Here is a 20,607-nt window from a genome sequence, read left to right on the forward strand (position 1 = left end):
ATGAGTATATTTTGATAATAATAATATTTAAAGTGAATGTCTCCACATAAATCTACCAATATCCAGCACCTTAATGTTCTGTGCATTTTTTCTAAAAAAGAAAACCAAAACCATTTATTTGTATATATTCCTAATGGTGTTTTAGTCGTATTTTCTCAAATTATTTTTAGAAAAATTATGAAGTAGTGCTATGTTCTCCCTTATATTAATCAAGTTATAAAAGAAACATTTAAAGAAAATGGAATCTGCAAAATCAATCATTCTGGGTTAGAAAATTCTAGAATTAAGATTACCCTAGCAGCATTCATTTCACAATCATCTGCAGTATTTCTGGAGCCAGGAACAGAACCCAGCCATCCAAGATTCAGTCTGATGCTTTAGTCTCATTCACAATCCATCATTTGATGATGCACAGCCTTTTGCTGCTTGACCTAAAAGTACAAGTCACGGCCAACTATCTGGTTGCAGCTACAGCGATAAATACAACACACTTCGTGATTTATACATTCATTCACTAATGGTTTGGAAACTGGATTCCTGAATGCTCTTCCTGGCAAAAGAGGGAAATGATTACAGACAGTTCACCCAAGAGGACAATTTTAACATCTTTATTCTGCAAGATCATGAGGATGTGGCTAGAATTTGGGTCTGGAGAAGAGTCTGTATTCTTGGGTCTAGCAGGATGAAACCTGGGGCTGGCATTCACTAACAAGAGCAGAACTGCAGAATTTTGCAAAATAAGACCAGAAGGAACCAAAGGCTGAATGGTTACCTTGTACTCCCAAACTTGCAATCCTACTGGAATTATTCCCAATGTTTTTAGATGAACTAGCTAAATATCAGAAAATTATGGTTTTACGTCTTCTACAAACAATGCATTCTAGAGCTTAATTTTCCTACACCATAACGCTTTTTCTAAAGTCTAAAACTAATTATATTGTTTTGGCATCTGAATATGACATTGGATGACTTGCTCAGATTTTAAGTCACGACATTTGCACAATTTATAGGATCTTGGTGGAAAAGCTTGGATTCCAACATATTGCCTCTTCCCAGTTCCCAAACCAGACTTACTTTTCTGAGTGAGTGACAGTTGCTGCCTCCTGTCATAAGTTTCCTGCCTTATCAGGCTGACAAGAGTGCACAGCCTCGCTGGAGTCCTAACAGCAAACACCCAAAGACTGCTTTTCACTGCAAAGTTAACCACAGTTAAAACCTGGGGACTGAGACTCATTTGTGGTTCATGCACACACAGTTCTTTCAACATTAGTTGGCTATCCTATCAAGTGGGGACAAGGTTAAAGGATTACTAACCGCTAATGAAACTCCCCTACAAATTGCATTATGATTACTGCCCTCAGTATTTCCCCACCGTCCCATGTGTCAGACACATTTTCCCCAGGAAGGGATTTCTGAAGCTTTCTAAACTGATGGATGTGATCTCTGATGTTTTTGTGTCCCTATCTATCCACAACTACATACAGAACAAAGGAGACAAGGTTCCCAAATAGTGTTTTCCTTTGCAATCTCTATTATTCAAATTGTGATAACTTGTGGGGAGTAACTCAAGGACAGAAAATGTCAGTGAATATATACCCTATATTGGGGAGATGCGAATAGTACTTTTTTAATTCCTACAGATTGGTCTGAATAGCTTTGCATTGGAAAGGACCATTGTTCTACTAAATTTCACGCTTATATTTTATATTAGTCAAATATTGGAAGCCCTTAAAGAAATGTTTAGAAATATGTAACAAAACAATATAGTTTTTAAAAGTCTTGGACTTTCTGACAATTTTTCTCCAATCTCCTTTTTCAAAGTAGCTCTTTTTTTTTTTTTTTTTTTCTTCTCTTTTTAAACCCTGTGGCTATGGAGAATTTCAGGAAAAAATTATTAACATTTATGAAAAAAAAATAAACACATTATATACTTCGTGATCGATGATTTGCAGCATGTGGACCCAAAAAGAGGACAGAAAACATGGGAGAACAGAGAGGATTACCTTTGAGGTTTTGAGGCACATAGACCCTCAGAAATCAAATGCATAGCATAAAGCATGTTTGCAAATATCCACTAAGTCAGTATAGAAAGGATGGGATAGGTAGTTTGATCTTCTGTTAAGTAGAATGATCATTTTAAGAATGACCATGAAGCCCATCAGAAAAAGGACTGGCATCCTTTCAATAATTTGCATATTTTAATGAATATGCTGATTATTTAGCCCACTGACTAGGCTGGCAAGGCAAACACTGAACAGCTTCAATCATATATACCACTAACATTTTCATCTAAAACATTACAACTCTGAACACATTCTTGCCTCTTCCCCTTCTTTATCTTTCAAATTAAATAATGTTTACAAGTAAGCTAGTAATATACAACCTTTTTTTGTCTCTGATGAATCTAATAAAAGTGTTGATGTTAAAAAAAAGATTTTTTTATTAATACATCAATAGTAACAATCAGCTAGACTAGTTACAGTAACTTAATTCAAAGTTATATAACTGTGCCAGACAGTAACTATTCTTATAAAGCAGTGCCTTTCTAACCCCTTGCCAAGGATATTTAATTTGATGTCCAAGTTTTCTTGCCTATGGGAAAACCATTTTCCATTTTAGCTGCTAGCAACAAGTATAAGTGAATATGCTGTAAATAACTAGCTACTTTGAACTTTTGGGTCCCATTATGCACACAAGTTATCTACTCTGAAAAGGCATCATATAAACATGCCAAATTATTCAACCCTATGAAAAATGCTTTTCATCTGAATTATAATTTAAAACTTTTTCTGACTTTAGAGAAACTGGAACTTGAAAAGATAAAAACTTAAAGCTTGATTTTTCTTCGCCCAGAGCATATGTTACATAAACACAAATCCCCAAAAGGTGCCAAGAATTGTCCCTCTGTTTTTCTAAATGATCATGTGTGCAGTCTAGCTGAAAAGACTCATCGATTATGTCTACATAAACAACAAAAGCCCTTAGAAAAAATATCTAGATCAAAAGCCTGTCAAACACTGAACAGGAAAGAGAAATCCTGCTTTAAACATGGCCTCTTTCAAGTCTGAATTCAATCCCATGAAGTAAAAACAAAGGATTTCATAATGAAAGGTATTTAAAATTACTTTATTTTTGGAACTTAACCAGGGATTCTTTTTTACTATATGTTAACCTTTGTCTTTCTTACATTGGGACAGAATTCTGCAAAGTGCATGCTACAGTTTTAAATAAATGTAGAAATTGTTTAGTCAGAGTCCACAGAGTCCACTGTGTTCACAATACATATTCCCAATTATTTTCATTAAAAGGTGACAATGATATTTTTACTGATATTATGGGTTTCTCCTTTTGTTAGCCACCCAACAATATCCACTGTTAACATGTGAACAAAACAAAGTTCTTAATGGATGAGATGCACTGCCTTCCCCCCCCCCCTTTTCTCTTACTTTCCTAAAATAGGAGACACATAATTAAGAAAGGAAATCACATATCCTTGAAAAAACAGAACAGCTTATATATAATTATGCTCTGGAAGTCATAGGCAGAAATCATAAAGTAAGCTAAAGTATGAGGTCAGATACTTCTAAAAGTATGGTTTCTAAAAGAAGTTAAAGAAATTTAACAGATATACGTCTGAGGAAATATAATCCTCATGTTTGATTTCCTACTCTGTTATTAAGGTTAATATGCAAACACATGGCATGATTTACAGTATACCATTTGTGATTTCTTTCAGACCAACTTGTGATTTGATTGTCCCCATCTATATATATAAATAATAATAAAAACTTAATTCAAAACACTTGCTACATGTTTAATCATGCCACTAATGTAACATTTACATGTCATGTACATAATCAGAATCCAGTTTTAAAGCAGTTCATACCTACTATTGCTGGAGACAACATTCTGTTTGGCAGGTTTGGCTCATAGACATTTGTCTTAGAAAACATCAGTTCACGTTTGATGGTTCAAAATGGTGGGTTTACTCAATTTATTCACTGTAAATGAGAGTCCTATAGCACGGATCAGTATATACTAGAAAATACGCACTCCACTTCTTATAATGTTCAGATAGATGGTCACCTTGAATATTCTAACCAAGAAGAGATAAATGCATATCTAACTGGCCTTTCAAACATAATGCACATTCAGCTAATAATGATTTCTATATACGATAGCTCATTAACACAGCTATAGGCTAAGAAATTACTGACAGCTCCATTGAATCAACACTAGAAACTGACTTTTCACGTAACTTACATGTTCAGGAGATAACAGGTCTGTATTCTGTTATAAAATGCAATATCAAAGCAGAAGAAGAGGCAAAGTGATCAAGAAAGTTAGAATTACGTTGGTGTACTCATCGGGCCATTGTCACCCTGATGCATTGAGTTCTAACTTGCATGAAAAAGTGAATTGGTCAATACAGAGTATACTCTTTCAGAGTAGTATTTCAAGAGATGCTCTGATATACTGCTAGTCAAAAAATAACGTTACCCATACCTCCTATAGTCTCACAAAAGAAGGGTCTAGTAAAGCATTGAAAGCATAGTCTACTCATTTTTAAAGTGTTTTCCTTCTAGCACTCAGGATGTCAGTTCATCATGGCTATGTCTAGTATATTTTCTCTTGCAGAGTTTTCCACTAATCACATCCAAGCATTTCATATGGATTTGCCTTATATCTGGAAAACCTTTAACTACTTTTGCTATGCTTACTCCATGTTTTTGGCGCGTATAAAAGAATTATCTCTTTGGAAAGACATTAATGAAACAGATCCAGCTTCAATAATTTTTCAGGGAACAAAGGTTGTAAAATTGTTTTCTACTGGAATGTTGAACTTATCAGAAGATCAGGCACTCAGGCCAATAGCATTTGTCTTTGCTGTCATGCAAAAGAGAGTGAGTCACCTATAGTACAACAGAATCATTTTGCAAATCTTTTAGAACCATGTGGCATCTGATTAAACTAATCCACATTTTTCTATGATGCCAAAATAAACAGTCCCTTTCCCACAATGTATAAACATTGTTCCCATAACTTTCCTTTGAAATGTCATGAAAAGGTTAAGTGACGTTTCATTATTTACCTTGACTAATGAATTGCTCCATGCTGTCTTTGAAAGGCTGGAGGTGCTCTTCTAGTGATAGCTGATAAACTTTTGCTGCTTCTGTCTCACATACTGAAATTGAAGTAACAGATTAGTTTAGGATGGCACATCATAGTATGGACCTGCATACTGTAATAAAAGACATACTTAAATTAATGCATAGGCAGTGAAACTGTTGGAATATGTGCCACAAACACACTACTTCAAGTACAAACACTATGATAATATATTCAGGAACAGTTATGTTCCTTGTCAAATGTTTTTGACCAAAATATACAGACAACTTGTGGCCAGTGTGTTGGTTTAAATGAGTGGTAACAAAAATTAACAAAAGTACACAATTGTTTTGAAGGAAAAAGACAAATTTAAGGGGCTGAAATGTATGGGAACGAAATTACAAATTCGGATCCCAGGCCGTGTTGATATACCTGGCCCCAGGTGACAGTGCCTGAATCAAAACAAACTTCAGATGCAAAACCTGCACCAAATATAGTAGGAAGGACCTTAATTTAGTGAGTATAGCCAGATGAGGGCTTGATACCTCATAAAAATCACAGACGTAGTGAAGGACCTTGCATTGTTCAAAAGTAAGAGTGCAAAATGATCAGAATAAAAGATTATAAGTGTGTAGTTATCATGGCTTGAACTCTGTGAGAGACCTGGGAGAAGGACAGCTTGGTTCTTACTGCACTAGAGACCAGGACAGAGAAGCTGGAGACTGAAGCAGGCCTGACACAGATTATTCATTGGTGAGGTGGTACCATTGTGCTTCCACCAACTACCCAAGCTAATTTAATTTGGGGCAACAGAAGACTTGACACTACTACTTCAGGAGAATGTTAAGCTCTGATTTTTATTCTAGGGGAAACCTTTTTAGGCTGTGATAAGTTCCTATCATTCAAAAGAAATGAATCCCGCTTGATTATTCCACCTCAAAATTTCCAGTAAAAGTGCACACATTCAAAAAATGTATCTTCCTTGTTTAGTCTCCAGGGTTTCTTTCAGCAAAACAGGATTATTACTATGTCTTTAAATACAGAAGACTGGTTAGACATTTTTAAAAAAGCTTTTGAAGCAGCAGAATATACTATCATAATTATCTCCTTTAAATAAACGATGGTTAGAATTGCATCAATCCAAATATTGAGAATTGTAGTCTGCTTTTGAAGACTGGAAACAACAGGTAGCAGCCTTACATGTATCACCATTACATGCTCTAAAAATGTGGTTCTGTAATATTTGAAAGGGTCTCGGGGGTGGTGGTGCTGGGGAATCACTTGTCATCTTGTTCTTACTTCAGCAAGCATGAATTTATAATCTGGTAAATAATACCATCTCTAGTTTACAGCAAGATACTAATGACATATCCAAAAGAGCATGGTAGAGCAATTAAAGATAACATAATTAAAGACAAAGATCCAAAGGTTCATTAATTTTGGAAAATGCTGGTCAACCAACCCACTACAGATCTGTACCTACTCATTCAAGCTAGAGCGCCAAAGTAAATATATATGATGGTAGTCACATCACTGTATTCTGTTAGCTGTATAAATTGATTCACCTTTACTCATCTGGTCTGCTATATCTGGGGCAAATCTTTGGAGAAGGCAGCTTTAGATCTCATAGACACTGGTTAATCTTTTTTTTCTCATAGTTGTGAATATACCAAAGACAATTAGAGATACCAATTTTTAAAATGCACCTATACAGAAAGGCAGACTGACTCAAATAATTGGTAACTCCACACAAGTGGAGTAAAGCCAGGGTAACAATAACAATTTCAATTTTTTTTTAATTTTTTTTTTTTAAGCTTAGAGCAAAATAGAAATAAATACCAGCAGATTTTTAGGGAGACAAAATTAATATAAATATAGTTGATTAAACAGGTAAACCTGCTTATGAAGCAATATTTAAAAAAACAAAACTAAAAAACCCCACAAATATAATCACGTGGACAAGCCTGTAATTTTTAAACAAATGTTAGTCGAAACATCTGAAACAGGGGAGAAGATCCAAATGACCAAGAATTTTCTTACAGAGTATGATAGACAAAAAAAATAGAGAAGCTATGCACTATTCTGCAAAGGAAGACATATTTGTTTGTGCGTGTATGTGGGGTGAGGGAAAGGGAGTGCAGTTAATGATAGCTTTGTTTCTCCAGTTTTTGGTGGAGTTTCTTTTGTTCATTCTCCCCCTCTCCTGTTAAAAGACAAAAATCAGTGATGTTCAGAAGAATAACAGTTCAGGTCCATTTTTGACCCTATTCCTGAATTGCAAATGATGACTAAGTCATTTAAAATCTAAAAGAAAACACAGGGAAAAAATCCCTTTGTCTTGCTTTATAGAAAGTAAGATATCATATATCATAGCATCCAACCTTTAAAAATAGGACAAATTCTGTCATTATTACCGTACTAATATCAGTATTATGATGCTTAAAACAAACTAGTTCATCGGATGTTTTCTTCATTAAAGAATTAACAGGCCTGTAAGCTCTTCCTAAGTTTTCCAGTTCTCCAGAGCACCAAGACCAGAACCATGGTCTCCCAGAACAACCTGTTGGATATAGCACTCATTTATCACTTTCTGTAATTTGTCACCAGAGTATAAAACACCACTATTTGGATGAGATATTGTTATTCCTCACTGTAACTGAAGAAATTTAAGTGCTGATCATATGAAAGGAACACAAAACACTCGACAGTTACCAGTATTTCTGCCCAAGTGAAGGAATAAGATACCAAATAAATGTTTGTGTCAGAGAAGTATTTAATAACTTCTAAGCAATGTGTAGGTGAAACATGCAAAACAAAAAAAAGTATGTGAGAATACCAACAGTCTTCTATATTTGGTTTTCTTCCACATCAGCTTCATACTCAAACACCTTTCTCTCCATGAAACAGCCCAGCTAAACATCCTAGATATCAACGGAATAGGTTGGCAAAGGGGATCTGCTGTGTAAAAGTTTTGTCCGAAACAGAAGTTTGTCTCTTTTTTGGTTACAGACTCAAAACTTGCTCTGTTATCATCCCTATTCTCACAGGTTCACTTATTCCCTCATCTTGGGAGATGTGTACACAACTGAAAAACTTAGACAAAGCTAAAGTATTCCTAAGCTTTAAGCAGATTTTAAATTTTCTTATAATGAAAGAACTGAAAAGTATTCAAGGCTCCACAAATGAGAGTCACATAAGCAGTCACAAAAGCTAAGCACTAGGTAGACGCTTATCTCACAACATGCAATTGCCCAAACAGGAATAAAGAAAGATAAAAACTTGGTAGTGCTTTGCAGCAAGGTGAAGGTTTCAGTTCCCTGTAGTCCCAAATACCCAGTCCTCATGCACTGATCATATGCCTTCCGAAGATCTCAAACCCTAAGCAGAAGCTGGCGTGGGCAGAGACACCTCTTCTCCAATGCTCTAAATCAATTTGAACATATAAGCAATACCTCAACAATGGAAAAGACCAATCGTCCATCTAATTTCATCTCCTCTCTAACATCATATGCTGCAGAGGACTGTATGTGATTTTCCAGAGAAGCAATACAAATGGATTCTTGTGGGAAGACCTTCTAAATTTTGGACAATTCTAACTGGTAGATTTTTGTCCATACATACACAGATCTCTCAAATGCTCCTGATCTGGAAATTTACGTGAAAATCTGTGTTCAAAACCAGTTTAAAGATTTTAAAAAATTGCAATTACAGCTGTATCCAGTATCTCAAGAATCTCATCTCATTCTCTATTTCTATGTTAAAATACAATTAATTGCCATTTTTCAAGCTACTGTGTTAGCTTGCTCATCCCATTATTTTTGGTTTTAATTTAGGTCAATATACTAAAACTACATAAGGCTTCACAACAGCCAATATTGATTAAGAGACATCTATACAGAAAAGGAAAAGAAGAGTCACAAAACATTCTGTGCATTGTACTAACACTTTCAGTAAGCGATTCTGGTAAGTGATCTAAAATGCACCCAGTCTCATTATCAAAAATAGTTGCTTTACATTTTTAAAAAGGAGAAAAAAAATGTTGTCAAGATTCAGAACATATTTTTAATGCATGTTTTCTATCTAGTTCTGTTGGTTACTAAATTTTATCCCTTGGAAGCACAAATCTCTTCTAATCCTAAAATATGTCTTTTTGAACAAAATGTGTGAGCAGATGATCAGCTACTCCTCAGGCTCACTGTATTGTCTTTGGTCAGGATTATAATGGGCAGCATGATTTTTCTTTCAACACCCTAAAAACATAAAAACAAAACCAAAAAGCAAAAAAACCACCCCCAAAACAAAAACAATAACAAAAAAGCAACCCACCAAAAACCCCAATAAGCAAGCAAGCAGAACTGTGAATTATCTTGGATGAGTAATTAACAGGTCCATTAGGCTGTTTTGGTTAACCAGTTCTGAAACCACATACTTACCTATAGAAGTCCTATAGAATTTAGGTGGGTTTTCAAGACTGTTTAAGGTACTTGAGAGCACAAGTTCTGCTGAGATTTTATAGACTATTTGTTTTTAAGTCTTTAAGGAAGTTTTGAAATTATGTCCTTAATTTTCAGATGTTCCGAGTACTAAGACTCCCACAGGAGATGTGCCTCTGTCCTACTTGCCTGAAAAGTACCTAACAGCATCACCACTGTTTTCACAACCTCCTCAGTGCTTTCTGGATTCCTTACAACTGCAACCCATAACTTTAAAAGAAAGCTTAGACTTTACCTAAAGGAAACAATACTGGCCTCATCAAAAGACAAACTCTGATGAACTCGGCCACAAGTACAGAAAGAGCTCTTAATTTTCTTTTATTTATTTTTTTGGAACTGTAAAGACTTATACTAAGAACTGCTGAGTCTTCAAGAGCTTCCATAGACAGCTCCTTGTTTGGAGTTTTAAGGACAGTAAAATATGACTCACAGATTGACTGAAAGCCTGGCTTTAGTTTACATCTGGTTTAGGTTTAGGAGTCTGCATGCTGCATAGCTGCAGCGGTTAACCCTTTCAGTGATAACGGAACAAACAGCTAGAATTTGTGGTTGCACAGCTGTTAATGAGTAGGCAAAAGTAGATATTTAATTTGGTTAAAACAATAACTGTTTGTGTAAAGATAGACTGTATGGATGTCTGTAGGATTGACCAAAACTGCTGATGTTGCTATATTATTTTGTTAATAATTACCTTGAGAGATTTGGCATTTTATTATAAAAGACTGAAGGCAACTTTTCATCAGAATGTGAATCTGTGGATTGTATAAGTAAAATAAAAGATCTATTTCTTAATTGTGAAAAAGCTTCATTCCCATTTATATCAAAACGATTGACAGAGAATAACAGAAGCACAGAGACTTCAAAGTATCTTAAAACAGAACGTTTTTGATGAGGCAATGAATTCAAACTCTCCAAGAGTACAATTATTTCCTCTGTTCCAGTTGTCTCTCCTCCAGCTCCCTGCCGCCTTCTCTTGAAACAACTTGGAATACCAGTGTAGAAGCACGTTAAAAAAAAAAATATTAGCTTTTTGGGAAACCTCTTAGGATGGACTTCATTTCATCAAACTTCAGCTATTCAAAAGATAGATCACCAGACTAGACTCCAGACCTTTCCTTAGCACTCAATTTTAGGAGAGGAGAATCAATTTTAGGAGAGCAATCCCTTCCTTTTCTGTCATCTGTAGTGGGACCCTAAATGGCTTAGGCTGCTTAACTTTGTTAATTGAAGTTGAAATTAATACCACTCCTGTTCCTGATCAAGAAGCGGCACTGAAACGTTGCCAAAATCTCAGCCCCATAATCAGAACTGTCATGGAAACAGAGCGTCTTGTGCATATGAAAAGATAACGAGGATATGTGTGTGTGAAAGAGAAGGCATGACGTGCAAATAGAATGGTGCATTTTTTTTATTTTAGCCTGCAAACCTATTACCTATGAAAGAACTAACAGTGAGTTGAACCTTATTTTGCAAAGTAATCCATGCACCCCAGACACAGAGTTGGCCACAAAAAGGAAAATTTCATCTCAAACTACAGCTTGACTGCACTTTTAGGGTTTGGGCCTCTTTCTAGGTGTTAGGGGTAACCATTACTGAGGCAAGAGGAAAGATTTGTCAAAAGCTAAATAGTTATGATGAGAAAGAAATGGTAAGGGGTCAAAGCATAACATGCCTACTACTATCCCATCTCTCAGTCCCACATTGACACCACCCCAAATTCAACTCTTAAAAATCTTTCTATTGCACAATAAGGTACTTCCAATGCTTTGATTTACACAGCAGGTGTTAAACCCGAGAGCACATGCCAGCTCTACAACTAGCAGATCCAAGCTGTGTAGATAATTTTAGATGACTGCAAGAAGCACAGAAAAAATAGGGAACGTGTATTTTTCCAAGTTACTGTGGGGCTTTTCTTGGAACATACTTTTTAAAATACAAAGTGTTCTGCAAATGCTTAACACTTTATAAACATTCTCAGTCACATTTATTCCAAATCAGAGAGATGTACTGGGCCACACAGTCTAGCTTCTTATTGATGGTGACTTTTCAATGAGTTATAAACACTCACAGTAGGAAAAGAAAGCATCACTACAAAAATAATATTTAATTACCATAATTATCACTTGTAATCAGTTTTCAATCAAAGATATTAAATATGACAACATTATGACATATAAACAAGTACTGACTTCAACTTGATTTTATAGCAGTCTGCATTATATGGTAGTATTCATCTCTTCAAAATTCTACTAGTCAGATTTATTTTCTGCCTGACATTGTTTCTAATTCCCTTTTAGCTGAGCTTCAGTGAAAGTTTTGCAAGAAGTGACAACTGATGAATTAGTTTTTGATTTGCAAGAATAAACTTACTATTGTAAAGCTAAAATGTTAATGTGTAACCAAAGAACAGCTTCTAAACAGTTTTAACTTGCCATAAGTGCTTCATAAATACTGTAACTCTCACTGCCATTTTAGTGTCCTAGTTCTTTCCTAAACTAAATACATGTCTTGAAGAATTTCATGGGCCACAAATCCAATATTTTCCTAAACCATAATTGTACCTCCAGAGAGCGTCAGAGCAGAGAGGATTAAAACGTTCATTGATTCAATACACGTTTTCCACATCCTTCTGCCCCACCTCTAGCATTCTGAAGTGTCTAGAAAAATATACTGGTAATAATAGATATACAACACAGGTCCTAATCAAGGAGAGTCACGCACTGCTCTTGTGACCCTGGATGCCCAATTTTCTTTACATGGTGAGTTGATTTAAGTCATGTGGCAAGTGCTAAAGTTTCTTCTGTGGAATGGTATAGGAACAGAAGTCACTGCTTGGCATGACTGCATCAAGGAACATTGCTGACAGCCAGGAGAGATCAAAAGCAGATCAAGTTGCTTAACAAACTATATGTCACTGAAGTCAAAAAGGCTAAAGTGAGAATCCTGGAGAGCTGTGAAATATGGGAGCAACAGATGGAGCCAAACTCACTTGGTTTGTTAGTAAAAGGATCTACCTGTTCTTTGGTCTTCTATCTTAAACAAAAACGTAATACATAAACTTTATCCCTGGGGTCTATATTATTTATTAAAAACAAAACAAAACCAAACCTGAAAAATTTGCAAGTTCAGTATTACGTAGTTTGTGTAGCTTCCGCTATAATTTTAGGGGAGGTTTGTTTTTTGTTTTTTTTTTTTAAATTTGTAAATGTCTGCCTCATTAATCTTGGAACAGGCACACAGCACGCTTTCTGAAAGTCTTCTGGACTTACACTTTTAATCTGAAATCGTAGAAGAGACTTTCTTTTCTAACATTTACAAACTGCAAGTCATATGGTTCATAAAAACTTAAAAATGGACAAGAGCCTCCACAGTCAAAAGACAAGAAGGCATACAAGTTTGAACATCATGAGTATTTTTACTTTTTAAGCAGTCAGCATAACAACTCCTTTAATACAAACGTAAGCCCAAACTCAGATCTGTGAAAGAGCATGACAACAAAATTATTTTACAGAACCATAAGGATTGTTTATATCTGCACATCTCTGTGTATGCTACTGACATATTTAGATGGAAAAATACAGCACTGCTAGAATGAACTACTATTCTTATGGTTACAAAACTTTTTTTTTTTTTATAATAACCTTCCCCTACTTTGTTGTATTTTTGGTTTTTATTGTTTTTTATTTTGTTGTATTGTTGTTTTTTAAGCAGCCCCATATTTTTATGAAAGGATCCTTCTGGGATGAAGTTTACCTCTGAATAATGATCATGGAAGGTCTTTTAAGACAGAAATAAAATATCTCCAGAAGCTTTTGTTCCTGGGTGAACCAATACCCCCCTGCCCCATTGTACTAAGCATGATGTCACTGTGCGTGGTTTGCAGGGTATTTGAAACTAACACGGACAGAATACCCTTAAACTGGTGATACTGCCTGCATCAATATTATATGCAATTTTCAGTTTTCCAGTGATAAAGAACGAAGCAAACTCACCCCCCAATATGGTGAAATCCTCTCATGAAATCTTCCATCTAATTACCAATGAAAATAAGTCCAAGGTTACAGTCTGCACCTCAGTATAAAACTGAAATGCATTCATGGGCATCTATTTCTATGGCTTTAAAGTCAGTATTTCCAAGGAGTAGTCAATACTCATTTATTCTCGCTGACTTCAAAACGAGAGGATCATATTTAGGATTTTGTCAGAATTTGCTCAGCATCTTAGAGCCTTCTTCCTCCTCAGTCATATAAATGAAGCACTTGCTAGCTCTAGTAACTCCTAAGGTTCCAGATGCACATTAGCAAATCTGGAAGTGTACATAATCTAAATGCAGAGGAAAAACACTTTAAAGTAATTTTATTCATTCAGGTAAAAATTGTAGTCTATTCAAAAAAGACTGTCATTAAACTTGGCTATTCTGTCTCACTGAAAGTATTACAACAATTAAGCTATTGGAAAACCCAGAATACTTAGTGAATGCTCTTACAGTCATAAAATTTTTTAACACAAATTAATTTTAATTCAGAGTGACGCTTTTCTTTGGAAAAGAGAGCCAACACAAAGCATTTTGCATTACTCAAGGCTGATAAGAAGTCATGAATGAGATTGCAGACTGGTATTGAAATTGTCGCTTCATATCCAGGAGAGGATGCAGAAAGGGGCCAATGCTGTCCCCAAAAAAGTTTGTACCAAAGGGAATAGGGAAAGAAAGGTGTCTGCAGTTATTCTTCAGTTTCATTAACTACAGAACAGACTGACAACAGAGACTTCAGCCTAAGGGCTGGATTGGAAGCACAGAAAGAATTCAACTACAGTCTGATGGCAGAGCGAAGCGTGTAATTTCCATTTTTACAGAACCCCTGCTTTGATCACTGCACAGTACGGATTTATTCCATAAGAAATTTATGCCTGTGTGCAAATTTCAACCTTGATCTAAAAATATTTAGCCTTTCATCTATATAAAAACATTTTTGGTGAACTTGCAAGGAATAACATCTGCCCCCATGGATGTTTGTAAACATGCACCTGAATTCAAGTACCTTTTTTTCAATCAGACCTAAGCATCTTTCTTCTGTATGTGCAAGCTTGGAGATCAGCCCTTAGATTATATGAAAGTGCAAGAAGTATAGAAATAAGTTTTCATGGCTGAACTGTGGCATTTTTGCCCCCTAGATCGTTCAAGGCAGCAAATGTATGGTGCTGCAGTTTGCTCCTCAGTATCACACTAAGTGACCTTGATACAACTTTAAATATTACCTTTAAATGTTTAAAGTAAATTTTAAAATATCCAAACAGAAAGCTTGATAGGGGCAAGAAGGGAAGGTCAGATATCATTTGGTAACCATGTTATGCTTTTGTTTTAATAGAGAACCTTCCATTCTAGGTTGTTCAGAGACTAATGGTTTACCAGACCATTCCTTGGTCTCTAGATGCATGGCATTCAAAAATCAGCAAGGCAGCTGAAATATAAAGATCATTTCACTCTTTGATTTGAATCCTTCTCTCCAAGATTTAGCATAACGGTACACACCTGGCCTGTCTAGCAGAGACTTTTAGCAAAAATATTGAAGATCATGGATATTAGCCATCATTTGTGCAAACTACTCTTGCTTAACTTAAACTTAGAGCTTAGTTCCCAATGTTATTAAGAAATGTATTATATGTGATACATGTTGCTTGTTAAAGTCTAGCAAATACATCTTATTTTAAGCTTGTTGAGTTCATTTAAAGAAATCATTCCACAAGCAGGAGAAAAAATACTTCCTTTGCATATTATTTTTTAGTAAAGTCAGGTTATTTCAACCGTCTTTAACAACATGCCATATATATTATCTGCTAGATAGTATTTGGACCTGATTATCAAACTTTTTTTTGTCATGGACATGGTCCAACAGTTTGCCATTCTTTTTATGGTGAAAAACTTGTTGAAATCAGTTTGGAAAAAAAAAATAATATTTTTTTGTTTTGGAACAAAATATTTAACCTAACTTGTTTGATGTTGTTTATTTTAATAACGTCTTCCAGGTTATCTACAGAAAATTATGTATTATTGCTTAAATGGTCATGAAAAAGCAAATTAACAAAACAAGATAATAATTGAGGAGTCAAAAATAGACAACTATTTTTATACTATCATCCAATTTCCTAAAATGATACAAACAATAACAGTAGGGATATGTTGGTAACATATAGGTAGTGCTTAATCTAGGTTCAGTACCTCGCAAATCTTTTTTCATTTTGCGAAGATCTTTTTGAAAGTCTTCAAACTTCATTTGTGAAGCCTGGAAGAGATCTTGCGGGTCTGGAAGAGGAAAGATGCATTGTTCTTTTCCAGCATCCTGACAGAAACACAAATAAACAGTTACATAGTGCTCATTATTTTTTTATATACTAAAATATATAACTGAAATCACAAAGAATATTTGTGCATGTTTCCTCATCTTGGCCAGCAGAAGAGCAAATTTAGTAAGTCGATTTTTTTAACTTCAAAAGAGCAAAAGTAGTTCTCACTCACCTCATCAAAATTACGCAAATAGTATGAGACAATGTACGATAGAAGACTTCTGCTGTTGTCCTGTATAGAAGAGAATAAAGTTTGCTGTCTTACTGAAACTCACTGAAAAAAACAAATTCAGAGAAGATAATTCAAGTAAATGAAATATTAAGTGTCAGGTACAAAAAAAAACTTTGCTGATCTGGTGCCTTCACTAAAAAGAAACCCCAACACCCTGAAATACCATTTATTCACTGAAGAAAATAATAGAAAGATATATTATAACACTTGTGTAAGCCACTTCTGAGTTTTGAAATTTACCTGATTGTAAACGGAACCCTTAAATTTTGAAATTTCCCAAGAAGGAAAAGAGAAATCGTTTCTGGGTTGATGTATGTAACTTGTTTCACAACATCCAGATCTTTTTATTAATCTGTAACTATCACCAAAGCAAAGTTAAATTAAACAAAGAAAGTTATTTTTCTAAATTAATGTTGGAACTTTTGGAGGGACTTTCTTATCATTTCCCCTCTATAATCTCTGTAATGAAACTTCAGCAGAAAATCTTTGATTTGAAGTGGATTTTTGACAGAATGACATTTTCAGATAGTTTTAGAAAACTGTTTTGTTAAGAACTTTTCTGACTGATCAGTAGCAAATAAACTGAAGATGTATCTCGCAATTACAAGGTTAACGGTCATAATATTTCCAGCAAATTATGCACTAAAGACCTGAGTCACCAAACCAAGTTTAGCGTGCCTAAATGTTCTACTGAACTGGTGACATATCTAGGGTCAACTAGAAGGTTCAGCTAAAGTAAGCTGCCCTAAACACATTGTACTAAGGCTTCATTCACATCATCACTCCCTTGGCTTACCAAAGAAACCAGCATGCCAGAATGAAGTTCCTCCACCCCTCTAAAGGCAAATGGCTGACATGGTCTCTCAACTCAGGGTGAACAACAGTCTGCTCACATTACCTAATCCAGCAGCTAAAGCATGTATATTTAGTGAGTGACTAAGCAGGGAAACAAACTCTTCTTTTTCTGCCACTTTCAGAATAGCACATCTTGACAGTGACTCACTAGCTAGATATAGGTGCCAATTTAAAGTCTCAAGAATTATTGCTGTAACCTTTCTCATACCACTGTCCACATTCAGATGAGTATTTTCGTCATAGCCATAGAGACTCAAAGATTATTGTTTCCTTGTGAACAAAAGCAGATATTTGAATACAACTCCAATCTGAATAACCAAAGCCAAAAAAGTGCTGGTAACACACAAGCTCCAGTTTAGCACTGAGCAAGAAACAAGACTACTTATCATTCTCCTTAGTCAGATGACTATACCGGACAAATCATAAATCAACAAGTACTTGCTGTGATTAGTCTTTACTCAGGTGTTTCCATAGTCCAATGTGAAATGTACACTCTGTAATCATGATGTATATAAAGGATGAATTTTGGGTTATCCCAAATGGTCAGGATGCCTATACAATCATTTTCAGGAGTGACTTTTATTTTCTTACAAATATTTTGAGTCAGCATCGAATCACAGTTAACTTTCCTTTTACAACTGTTTCCACTTCTGTAATAAATCTTTTAAGTGTAATAATCATAGTATTGCTTCTGAATACAGGAAAAGTTAGAACTATGCAGCGTACTAAAAAAGTCAAATACATAGGAACTAAGACATAATTTAATGTATTATTATTTGTACAGTAATGAAAAGAGACAGTTAATTTTCATATTTCTACAGAAATACATCCAACTTTAGAAGTGTGATCAGGTAAGTATAGTAACAAAAGAATTCCCTTTGACATGCCTTCGTAAGTTTCACATCATTTACTCAGAAATGGAGACAAAGTAATTTTCTGAGAATTTGACATTCTTAGGTCTACAGGAAGTCTAGAATCAACTTACACTGCTCTTGACATCTTTCAGTTTTGGCAGGATATCTAGTCCAAACCCATCAGCCTGTCCTCGTGTCCTGTTTCCACCATTCATGTAATTTCCAAAGGCAAGAACCAAACCCAGGACCTGCATAACTCCAGGGCCATTTTTCAATGTCTGCAAAACAGAAAAAGAAACAATTCTCTGTTCGAACTCACAATAATATTTATGGTTAACAGGATTATCGACAAGCAGATTTGTTGATACTGTGTTTAGAAATAATGCTTGTATAAAGGCTCAAATATAGGGAATTAACAACCTTCTACTGCAACACATAAAAATTTAATAATATCAATATGTAATTTGTGGTGAATGGTGAATGTTATCTCCAAAATGGATACTTATGAAAAAAAATAGGAAATCTATACAATATTATCAGACATGACCTGCTGAGAAAAACAAAATAGTAATGCCTTAACTGATGCTGATATTGTGAATGATATAATTAATTTAGGAGAGAATTCTGCAAGAAGTTTGTAAAAAACCCACATGGAACAATTAAAACACTTGATCAATCAAATAAAAATATCTGTTAAATGGTAAAACAATTACATAAAATATTTCAAATAGTTTTCAGTTATGAAAATACTGATGAAACCTGCATTTTAAAGCCGTGTATTTGTTTTGTATGGGACCACAAAATTCCAGTAATCTCTTCTAGCTAGAGACAACATTGCTATCTCTAACTGATTTTAGATATCAGAGATATTATTGAGTTGCACACTTCCAAAATCCAAGCAAACACAAGGTGGACTGAACTGGCATTCATTTGGAAAGGAATGATATTGTCACTATGAAGAGGGAGGATTTTGCTTTAACAAAAGGAGACGGTACACTATTTTCTGGAGACTGCTATACATTGATGGCAAAAACATGATATAGTTCAGTACCAAAAGCTAATCTTAAAATTCGCTTTGATGTTGAAGTACAATCATAAAACATTCTATTCTGGTATCCTTCAGATTTAATGAGTACTTAAAGTAAATAAAGCGAAAACTTTTGAAATATGAGTACAACTTAACAAGATTAAATATCAGAAATTTAGCTCTACCTTTTCACAGAGCACAACCTACCTCACACAGTTTCTGTAACAATTCAAGTTTGCGACGGATTGAACAAATGCTTTCTGAAAATGTTGATTGGAACAGGATGCAAAACACACGTTCTGAAAAGTTGGGAATTAGTGAGAGTTCATAGAGGAACCTGTAGGAATGATTAAAGAAAATTGTATGAGTCACTGTCAGTAGTTACAGCATTTTTTTTCTTTTATAACATCTCTAGATAGTTTACTATAGCAGGGAAAGTTTTCTGAAGCAAGCAAAACTGTTCTTTCATAAGTATGTTCTTACTGTTCCGGCTTATCCAAAGACTTGGCATTTTCTTTTTCCTTGGATGCCTTGCTATGCTTTTCTATTTTTTCTAATTCATCTGATTGTGCTCTCTGGAATAAAGAAAACAAAGTAATTAAAAAATGCTAATTAAAAACCTAGTCAAACAACACAGATAAAGATGCCCTTGTAACAAATTACGTTCATAGATTTTTCTTTTCCTTCTAGCATCTGCTTATGGTAAAACTATTTAGTCCATAGAATGATTTTAAGTATAAATACATCTGATGGAAAACAGAACATCTTCCAAATAATTTTATTGACTACTAGTAATCTGCAAAAGATTTATTCATTCAACCATGCACTGAGACAATAATCTTCATTCCCAATCCCTTTTCTTTGGCTGTTTATAAAGTCTTTGGATCAAAGAATTCTCTTCTTGAGTTGTATTTCTCTTTCCAAATCTGTTGGGTTGCATTTGAATACAATCTGATCTTTAAATACATTTTTAAATAATATCTTTTTTTAAACTAAATGAAAATAGGTTTGTATTGTTTACTGCAATTTAATTTTTATCTGGTATTCGGAAAACACTATGGAACGACAAAAAATAGTTGATTTATAATGGAACTGTCATACATATCATAATACATGAGAACTACTGCATACTACTTTGAAGTAAAATGCTTTTCCTTTTTATCTTAATAAGCCAAAATAATTACATGTAAACTGCCTAGTTTCTTGAAGAACCCTGTGGCACATTGTGCAGTCTTTTCTTCAATATTCCAATCAAAAGAAACAGAGCCTCACTTCTTTCTGTGCTCCATGCTACAGTGAAATTATTTTTTCCAACTGCAGTACTGGAAAATGGAATGACATGGAAAGGACTAAAAGTGGAATGGAAATTTCTCCTTCTGACCCTTCTTTTGACATCCATAGTGGTTTTCAAAATAGATTCAATACATGAACCTGTGCAAGAGTGAAAAAAAGTAAATATATCTACCTTTATTCCTTTAAGAAAACATTACACACTTTTTTTAACTTCTCCACCACAGAACTTGAAGACAATAGTGGAAAATTATATTCTAACTTCTTAAATAATGGCAAAGCAAAAGATAGGCTGCATCTGCATTCTTTCTTGCATGCTTTTGCTCAATTAGCAGAAAAGGCATGCAACTATCTCAAATCATACTGCCACAGCTCCTTCAGCAATCTGAAACCAGAAAGTCAGGT

At 34.8% G+C, this 20,607-nt stretch overlaps 1 protein-coding gene across 1 annotated transcript in view; it reads right to left on the minus strand.

Annotated features, from left to right (window-relative positions):
- Nucleotides 1-20,607, minus strand: part of FMN2 (formin 2) — a 164,368-nt gene that overhangs the window by 43,685 nt on the left and 100,076 nt on the right. The window contains exons 10-15 of the mRNA XM_059835781.1: nt 19,396-19,487; nt 19,120-19,249; nt 18,017-18,163; nt 16,117-16,176; nt 15,820-15,940; nt 5,093-5,185 (exon numbers count right to left, since the gene is read on the minus strand). Coding sequence (XP_059691764.1) covers nt 5,093-5,185; nt 15,820-15,940; nt 16,117-16,176; nt 18,017-18,163; nt 19,120-19,249; nt 19,396-19,487 — 643 coding nt within the window. The remainder of the gene's footprint in view (nt 1-5,092; nt 5,186-15,819; nt 15,941-16,116; nt 16,177-18,016; nt 18,164-19,119; nt 19,250-19,395; nt 19,488-20,607) is intronic.

The sequence above is a fragment of the Gavia stellata genome, chromosome 2 (assembly GCF_030936135.1).
Source record: "Gavia stellata isolate bGavSte3 chromosome 2, bGavSte3.hap2, whole genome shotgun sequence".
NCBI lineage: Eukaryota > Metazoa > Chordata > Aves > Gaviiformes > Gaviidae > Gavia > Gavia stellata.